General features: G+C 49.5%; 1 protein-coding gene across 6 annotated transcripts in view; it reads right to left on the bottom strand.

The window, feature by feature from the left end:
* Window positions 1–7,913, bottom strand: part of Def8 (differentially expressed in FDCP 8 homolog) — a 19,324-nt gene extending 11,411 nt beyond the window's left edge. Inside the window, exons 1-4 of one of the 6 annotated variants that reach the window (XM_031341747.1) lie at window positions 7,430–7,804; window positions 3,757–4,061; window positions 3,026–3,159; window positions 1,750–1,847 (exon numbers count right to left, since the gene is read on the bottom strand). In XM_031341747.1, the coding sequence (XP_031197607.1) occupies window positions 1,750–1,847; window positions 3,026–3,149 (222 nt within the window). In that variant the 5' untranslated portion in view covers window positions 3,150–3,159; window positions 3,757–4,061; window positions 7,430–7,804. The other 5 variants (XM_031341746.1, XM_031341743.1, XM_031341744.1 and 2 more) reach the window with 5 other exon arrangements.
* Between the last annotated feature and the right edge of the window lie 1,839 nt (window positions 7,914–9,752).

The following is a 9,752-nucleotide window of genomic DNA, read 5'->3' as shown; positions in this document are numbered from 1 at the left end:
CGCCTTTAATCCCAGCACTTGGGAAGCAGAGGCAGGATTTCTGAGTTCAAGGCCAGCCTCATCTACAGAGTGAGTTCAGGACAGCCAGGGCTATACAGAGAACCCCTGTCTTGAAAAACCAAAAAACCAAAAAACCAAAAAACAAAAAACGAAAAACAAAACAAAAAAAGAAAAGAAAATTGTAAAATTGTAAAAAATGCCAGGCAGTGCTGGGAGACTCAGGGATAGGCAGATCTGAGTCTGAAGCAAGCCTTGTCTACAGAGTTAGTTCCAGGACAGCCAGGGCTGCACAGAGAGACTCAGTCTTGTTTTGTTTTGTTTTTTGTTTTTCGAGACAGGGTTTCTCTGTGTAGCCCTGGCTGTCCTGGAACTCATTCTGTAGACCAGGCTGGCCTTGAACTCAGAAATCCGCCTGCCTCTGCCTCCCAAGAGACTCGGTCTTGAGGAGTGACTTCTAAGGCTGGGAGTATCACTTAGATAAGCAGAGTTAGGTAAATAAAACGCTTATCTAACATGCCAGAGGCCCCAACATTACAAACATAAATCCACACTTCCTCTTTAGAAATCCAAATCCAATAGCTTTTTCAGCCCTGCTACTTCATCTCTAAAAAGGCTGAGAATGAGGAAGAGGCTTCTTTCTGGCTTAACGGCTAAGAAGCCAGCAGAGCAGCTGAATGGTGGGTGCACAGTCACCCCAGACTCAGCACCTCTGGGTGCTTTCTCATACACTGACCCAGACGCTCAATCTAGCCAAGGTCCTACACCTAGAATGTTCTGCTTCCACTGGGAGAGACAGGCTCAGACCTCAGAGCCAGGGAGGTCAGCGGACTGTCCTCAGGAGACATCTTCCTCCCTCCATAAGACGGCTTTCTTTTCTTTTTTTTTTTTTTTTTGGTTTTTCGAGACAGGGTTTCTCTGTATAGCCCTGGCTGTCCTGGAACTCGCTCTGTAGACCAGGCTGGCCTCGAACTCAGAAATCCGCCTGCCTCTGCCTCCCAAGTGCTGGGATTAAAGGAGTGTGCCACTACTACCCGGCTTGAGAAAGCCAGTCTGGACACAAAAACAAAAGAGGAGAGGAAAGGAAAGGAGAGGAGAGGAGAGGAGAGGAGAGGAGAGGAGAGGAGAAGTCACTCTGTTTCTCTCAAATAAGGTAGAGATGGTGTACATAAAACTAAAGGGCTTTCAAACATACTAGGTCTCTCCTTCCTCTTTTCTCCTCAGAATAAGCCTTCTTCGAACAAAATACAGACTAAGCCAGAGAGGCATGTGTGTAAAGTACAATTTATAAAACACTCCTGGGGACTCCAAAGGGAAGCAACTCTAACACCTGCTTCTCTTTTGCTTTTTGTTTTTTCAAGACAGGGTTTCTCTATGGAGCCCTGGTGGCACTAGAACTCACTCTGTAGACCAGGCTAGCCTCAAACTCAGAGATCTACCTGCCTCTGCCTCCAAGTGCTAGGATTAAAGGCATGCGCCACCACCACCTGACCACACTCACTCCTTAAGAACTCAAAACTTAGGACCTTCATCTGTCTCCAGACCTCAGATTTTGAAGATGAGGGTCAGGTGCCATGAATGTTTCAGATTCCAACCCCAGGCTACTGGGTTGACTCGGGGGACACTGAGCCCAGTGGTAGTGGCTAGCTGGTAAGGAGACTGTACCCCAACTCATGAGAGGATCTGAACCATGAGCCACCTGCAAGTCTTGCAACAAGGATAACATCTAAGGGCCCAGACTCCAAACCTTACCACAGGGCGGGAAAAGTGATCCTCAGACAGGCCAAGATCCATCATGCGCTCTGAGTAGCAGAATTCAGGCTCCCCAGCGGGTAGCTCATGCAGAGACTCTGGAATAAGAAGACGGGCATGAAGAGTGGTAAAGAGGCCTGCTGCCCCTTTCTCCTCATCACCTAGGGAGGCAGCTGGGGAGGATAGAGCTGAGCCAGGGGTATTGGGAAGCCCACAAAAAGGGAGTACTGGGAAAAGCTAGGTGCCACTCAGCTGCCTGTAAAGGACTCTTGTCTCACTGTGAAGACCAGAAAGCACTAGTCAAAACTGCAAGTGTTATTCCAGTTTCTGATCCCCCTGTAAAAAGGCTGACTCTTGTGTGCTTTGCTTAAAGGAAAAAAAAAAAAAAGATTTGTAGATACTGAATAGTGCTCAGAGCGGTCTACAAGATAGTACAGAAACGTCCCAGACTGGACGTGGCCATGCTCGCCTGTAAACCTAGCAGCTGGGAAGCAGAGACACAATCACCAGTCTCAGTTTGAGAGGCCAACCTTGGCTACATAAATGGAGCCAGTCTCTAAATAAATAAACAAACAAAGAAACAAACCCAATTTCTAAGGCTTCCTAACTAGACTAAAGAAAAACCACTGACTTGCTACATCACTGCTTCATTAAGTCCTGCATGGACTTCAGGCCACCCCACCACCCTGGTCCCAAGAACTCCCCAAGTCCCCTACCCAGAACCCCTGATCTCAAGGTGAGGGTCTCTCTACAGATGTCACAGACATTAGACTCTTTTCCCTAAATCTCAGCTCTGAGTTTGCTCTAAGAGTTCACTAAACCCCTACTGTGTGAGGCCCTGAGACTCACTGAGGCCAGACTCAAATCCCTGCCCTCTAGACCAGTGGTTCTCAGCCTTCCTATGCTGCAACTCTTTAATGCAGCCTCTCACGTTGTATAGACTTCTATCCCCAACCATAAAATTACTTTCATTGCTATTTGAAAACTGTAATTCTGCTACTGTTAGCAATCATAATATGAATATCTGTATTTGCTGATCGTTTTAGGCCACCTCTGTGAAAGGGTTACACAACCTCAAAATGGTTGAGAGCCACAGGTTGAGAACCCCTGCTCTTGCGAGTTCATTCTGATAAGGAAGCCAAAAGAAAACCTCAGAGCAGGTAAAGTGAGTGTGACTATGCCCAGCCATGGGAAGGGCCACAGGCAGGAAGAGTGACAGAGTTGATCTAAGGTGTCAGACAGTCTATACAGCCCTTACCCCAAAACCAAAGCTCACCTTCAGAAGTGACTTCCTGGGCCTTCTCATTGGGTTCCTGTTCATGATGCCTTGTGCCAAGCTGCTTGTTGAAGGGGTTGAGGTGGGCCTGCCGGAACCGAACCAGCTTCTCATCATATTCCATAGCATCCCACCTGCAGGGCCCAGCACAGCACAGCTGAGATGAGTGTCCCAGGCTCATCATGGCTTATCCCAGACGTTGGGGACATGGGGTAGTGCAGAGCAACTCTACAAAGCAGCTTCAATCCTTATCCTCCCTCGAAGCCAACACAGCTCCCTCTAACCATACTCCCCTGACAGTATTTCCTCAGAAGAACCTCCCAGTGATAAGGGCTAGCCCAGGGGTACAGGTTTATCCCAGTCTGTCTGACAGAAAGTCTGGAATCCAAGGTCCTACTCCTGGCGGGGTTTCATTTGGTCTTGGAGCTCCTCAGCAGGCTCTTTGCCAGGCCTCTCAAGGGGGGCAGACTTCTCACTCGGCCCCAGTCTAGTCAGACCTTTACTGCTAGCCTACTCCTATGAGACACACCTGGATCTTCCTTCCTGCCCTCTCACTTGAGATGTTCCCTACACAACAGAACACCCAAAAAATACCATCCTCGTTAGAGTGTTCACCAGGGAAGTCTCTGGAGTTAAATCCAAGGCCCATTCTCGCCCTGCTATTGGCAGGGTGACCTAGGCCCCTTTCTCTGGCCCTAGCAATGTAACCAGGTTCTAGTATGAGATGGTACCTCTCAGGCTTGAGTTCCAGTCCTACGTCACGACCACATGGCCTGAGTTGTTCCAATCATGGGATTGCATGTAGCAGAAGTGTTCAGGTTCGCACTTGTCAGAAGTTAAGATCACCAGACACTCTTTCCCCTCCCAAGAGCTCAGCCCACAAAGAGAACACAAAGCTGGTGGCTCCTGGCAGAAGGGAGGGGCTGTCTGTGTCTGAATAAACCAGGAGCAGTTGGAATGCAGTTCTCCACTTATCTAGTCAGGCCACATTCCATAGCTTCTCTCCTCCTCTGTTTCCTCATCCAGAGGTAGGTCACTGTGGGTAAAATTAGTTCATAGAGCCAGGCAGTGGTGGCGCACGCCTTTAATCCCAGCACTTGGGATGGAGGCAGAGGCAGGAAGGTTTCTGAGTTTGAGGCCAGCCTGGTCTACAGAGTGAGTTCCAGGACAGCCTAGGCTACACAGAGAAGGCCTGTCTTGAAAAACAAACAAACAAAAAGAAAAACAAAAAACAAAAACAAAAATTTAGTTCATAGACCCTGAGCACAACATAAACTCTGTACAAGCCAGATGTGGAGTTGCACGCCTTTAATCCCAGCACTCAGGAGGCAAAAGCAGGCAGATCTCTGAGTTAGAGGAAAGCCTGGTCTACAGAGCCAACCCTATCTTGAAAACAAATAAACAACAAACATCTGTCCAAGGTTTGCTATGATGATAGGAAGTCAGGGGTGAGTGAAGATCGGGGGCCCTAGGGGCCTGGTACTCGTGTACTTTCTCCGTGCCTACATCAGTCAGAAATAAGATGAACTTTAACTCCTTCCCTACTCTTTCACTTGAAGAGAAATAAAAGCACTAAGCTCAGAGGGGCGGGCCCTGCTTAATCCTCACCGTGTGGGGTGGTAACCTGGACTGATGGCCGCTCAATACCTTGCAAAAGCTCTCTCCAGAGCCACATTGACCATGTCCTCTGGCTCTGCCTCAGTTCAGGGAGGAGGCCATAGCTCCAACATGTTAAGAACTAACAGCTGTTGGGAGGCAGAGACAGGCAGATTTCTGAGTTCAAGACCAGCCTGGTCTACAGAGTGAGTTCCAGGACAGCCGGGACTACACAGAGAAACCCTGTCTCGGAAAAAAAAAAAAAAAAAACAAAAACAAAAAACTAACAGCTGCTGACAAAAGCCTAAGGGGATGCAGGCCCCTAGGCTGATACTTTGGGGATGAGTCACACTGGGTGCTACAGTCAGGGGTCCCCAACTAATAATGCCCAGTACCTCCCAAGCATCCTAAGAAGCAGCCAGAGTGCAGGTGAGATTAAACTGCCCCAGGGCTCAGTCAACCTTTCATCCCGAGGCAGGAGGTCATCATCGTTTGTCACGTGATTTCCCAGGCTGCCCTGCACCTAGGTGTAGTAACATGGCTATGTTCTGATCAATAGAACACGAGCAGAAAGACCACTGAGGGCTTCTCAGAACTGTTCTCCCGCCCCCCCTCCTCTGTCTGGAGTGCAAATGACTGAAGCTGACACAGCCACCTTGACCTATGACAGAGCTAGGACTGCCAAATGACAGATCTAAAGCACTTCCACCTGGGCTCTGGCCACTCACCACGAGGGTTCAGTCAGGTGAAGCAGACTTGTTTAGACTACGGCTGTGGAAGGAAGAGCTCTGCCTCTTGCAGCCAAAATAGATCATAATGGACCACTCCAGTCACCTCACACTGAGAAGATGGGCAGCCTCAGCCAGAATGCCAGCTCTGCCAGCCTTTCTCTGCTCCCAGTTTCTCACTCAAAACAGGAATAATAGCCGGGAAGTGGTAGCACACGCCTTTGATCCCAGCACTTGGGAGGCAGAGGCAGGCGGATTTCTGAGTTTGAGGCCAGCCTGGTTTACAGAGTGAGTTCCAGGACAGCCAGGATTATACAGAGAAACCCAGAGGAATAATAACAGTACCATGTATGGCTAAGCAGTAATAGAGACACTGACAGGGAAAGAGACAGACTCTTAGCCCTCAACCCATAAAGCCTGCTACTCACCCAGTTCCTCCTCTCTCTTGTAGCAATCTATGGGATGTGTCCAATGTCCACCCTGTTGTTGCAAAGGAAAACTCCACCGGGCATAGGATGACAGGAGATCTCCAGGGACAAACTGGCCACTTCTCTCCATCATACATGGGAAAAATCCCACTTCTCTAAATATTACATTCTTGCAAGGCAGTGGTGGCACACACTTTTAATCCCAGCCCTTGGGAGGCAGAGGAAGGCAGAGCTCTTCATCTTGGCCTTGTCTCAGACCTTGGCAAATCTAAGGCTGCCAGCCTGGTCTACAGAGCGAGTTCCAGGACAGCCTGGGCTACACAGAGAAACCCTGTCTTGAAAAACCAACCAACCAACCAACCAAACCAACCAAACAAGAACCATAAAATGCCTTCATTTTTCTCTGTTGGCAGCATGAACTTCTCAAAACCAGCTGTTTGTTCCCTTTCTCTCAAAATCTCTCCTTCGCAGTTAAGACTTCTGCCTAAGCATTCACACACAGACCGGTTTCCTTTCTATCACCATTGGGACAATCTCCATGGGGTCTGGTATCAGAATTGTTATAATGATAAACTTCATTAATAAATAAGTTCCAGCCAGGCAGTGGTGGCGCATGCCTTTAATCCCAGCACTTGGGAGGCAGGGGCAGGCAGATTTCTAAGTTCAAGGTTCAAGGCCAGCCTGATTTACAGAGTGAGTTCCAAGACAGCCAGGGCTACACAGAGAAACCCTGTCTTTAAAAAAAAAAAAAAAAAAAAAAATTATTACAAAAAATAAAACGAATCAATGTGCAGGGACTGGGTGGAGGACGAAGGAGCCTCTCCCAGAAGCCTTCCCTGGAAACCTCCGATGTTTTAGAATAAAGTCAGATGCAGGAAGAACTTTCCTGCCACTCTCCTCTGGACTACCTTTCCCAGGAAAATGGTTCCCTTATGCATGTCCTGACTGGCACTGCCACCACCTGACCGGGAACAAAAGCAGGGGATGAATTAAGCAATGGAGCCATTTGACTCATCTGCCTAGTTTGTCTGGAACCAGTTTGGAGAACCATAGTGCCCTCTCAGCTGAGAACAAATAGACAGAACCCCAGCCCAGCCCAGGCTGCAGGAAGCCACAGCTGGCGTTGGGTATGACACCATCTCCTATTTCCCCACAGGCCTTACAGAGTTCTGCACCCAGAACCTATGGTTGGCCTCAGGAAAGAGACTCAAGAAGAGAAAACAAAACAAAAGAAAAAACTCTGTTCCATCAAGCCCTTACCGAGGCCTCTCCTAAAGCGAATAATAATTACAGCTTGACAACTGAAACCCTCAGAGTAAAGACTAAAGGTTTGTAGTTCATCAGAGGCACTGGCTGAAAGTTCAGGACAGATTACTGAGAATAAGAGCCCCCCCTCCAGTGTGTTACTTTGGGTCAAGCCACCAAAAAGTCTAAGGGCCACAGGAGTCTCTGGGAAGGGACAAGGTACATCCTATCTGCTCACACCTTTAACAAGGATGGACTGGCAATCCGGATCAAGCAGGACCAGTGTTAATCATTCTCAACTACCCACCCCAGAAGGCGCAACAAAGCGCACCTCACATTTCTACCCGCTATACCGTGAATTCAGTAAGCCTGTCCTCACGGGGGCAGGTCTCTACGACCTTCCTCACCCATTTCATAATTGTGAAACCGGAGGTTCAGAGAAGCTCAACATAGCAGAAGGCGGGTCCCTGCGGGTCCTTGGGCGGCGAGTCCCATACTCAGCCTCTGAAGCCACCCGGTGGTTGGGGGTGGGGGTCCCCATCTGTGGACGCTAAGCTCTGCCCCACGTAATGCAGGGACCAATGAGGTCACCAAGGCCTTGCGCACAGCGGAGAGCCAGCAGGCGGCAGCCGGGAGCTGGACGTCTTGCTTGAGGCCTCTGCCAGTTCTGCACCCTGGGTGCGCGGGTCAGAAGCCGAATCGCGGAGTCCGGCCAGCGGCGATTGCATGCGGAGATCTGGACCCTCGCCTGCTTCCCCTCCAGACCCACCCGACACCTGCGGAGACAGCTCCCCCGCTTACCTGGCTGCCGCTACATTGTACCGGACCGGCTGGCTACACTGTAGTTCGCCGCCGCTGTTACAATGTACGGGCTCCGCTGCCCGCTGCTGCCGCCTCCGGCCAGGAGGTTCATGACACCGATTGCCCTACTGGCTCGCTGGAGCGCCTCCAGGTCTCCTGCTTCTGGTCCATAGAGTGCTTTCATTATCTTTGCCCTGAGTCTTTTCTCCTGAGGTTCCCCAACCCCCTGATCGTTGCATTCAAGCGAATGGCTCCACAGTGGTAAGCCCTCAATGTTCCCACATCCCCAACACTGACATTCAGCTGCCCCTAGGACACCACCATGGAGACATATAAGGTGCATCTCATGCTCCAAAAGTCCTATCTGAGAAAACAACAACAATAACACCACACACACACACACACACACACACACACACACGACACACCACAAACAGAATACATACATACCATACACACATCAAACACGTACACCATACCACATACACACACATACACACACCATACACACACCTCACACACACACTACACACACCATACATACACCTTACACACACACGACACACCACATACACACCACACACATACTGCATACACCACACACATACTGCATACACCACACACACCCATCACACACACACCTCACACACCCCTCTCTTTGATAGCGAATAAATCATTCCCACCTGAGGCCAACCTTCAGCAGGTTCCTGATCACATTCCCTAGAAGCTTCGTTTGACCTGTCGTCCACTTCCTGACGTTCAGGACCAGCCCTTCTTCCCCACCCCATGGTGATCACCACAACCATGACAGCCTTGGCACCGTCAGCCTCCCCCTGAGCCTCAAGCTCATCCTCAGCCCAGCAGTTGAGGGAGCCTAGGGAGGAAGACTGGCTCAGACTTCACCTCCCAGCTCTCTCTCCAGATTTCACCCTCCCTAGCAGGCCAGGTCCACACTTAGGGTTCTCTCAGGCTCAGCCTCTAAGAAACATTCTTTCCTAACCACAGCCAAACATCTTTCCTAATACTTCCTCCTCTGCTGTGAGCAGAGACCTCTGAGAGGCACTCATTACTGTCTGATGACTCCCCTCTGACATGTCTACTGTCTGTTCCTCATCCCAAAAGCTAAGAGCTAAAGGCAAGTGGTTTTGTATTATTTCTTCAGTGCTGGAAGACCTATACTAGTGCTTGGGCCCAAGGGTGCTAGTCACATAAGCCCAAGAACAATTAAATCCCCAAAGGAGGACAAGATAATTGGAAGATGGTCTCCTTAGTAGGTGGACTACTACATAGGTGCAATCAGTAACACTTACTGATATGAGCCAGTGTCTATACTAGCACCGGGCCCTGTCCCTTACCTTCAAGGAGAGTCAAGGATGGACCCAGGTCTACCTCTGTGTTCATTACTATAGGTCTTGACTATTTCTCCATCGATTCAACAGCACTTTTATTGAGTACCAACTGTATGCCATGCTCAGACACATCACCAGAAAATGATCAGGACAACACTTGGTGAGGCTGCATCACCCAAGGACCAGACAGACAAGTAGAAAAGGCAAATGGATCAGATGTGCGTGTGCTGAGCACCGAGAAGGAAACACAGGGGCTGTCTGGTAAGGTGGAACCTGCGATTAGAGATCTAGGTTGGATGTTTGACTTAAGATTCAAACACTTAGAAAATGAGATTTGAAGAGTGTGGTATCATAGTCCCTGTTCTACTACTGGGAAGAGACACCATGACCAAGGCAACACTTACAAAAGAAACCACTGGGGACTTGCTTACAGTTTCAGAGGCAGGCATGGTGCTGGAGAAGCAGTAGCTAAGCACTTGCATCCTGATTCACAGTTAGAGGCAGAGATGGGGGGAGGGGAGAGGGAGAGACAGACAGACAGACAGACAGACAGACAGGCAGACAGACCGGCAGACAGACC

Source organism: Mastomys coucha, unplaced genomic scaffold (genome assembly GCF_008632895.1).
Source record: "Mastomys coucha isolate ucsf_1 unplaced genomic scaffold, UCSF_Mcou_1 pScaffold22, whole genome shotgun sequence".
NCBI lineage: Eukaryota > Metazoa > Chordata > Mammalia > Rodentia > Muridae > Mastomys > Mastomys coucha.
The sequence above is the reverse complement of the archived record's forward strand: the minus strand, read 5'-3'. Positions and strand labels throughout refer to the sequence as shown.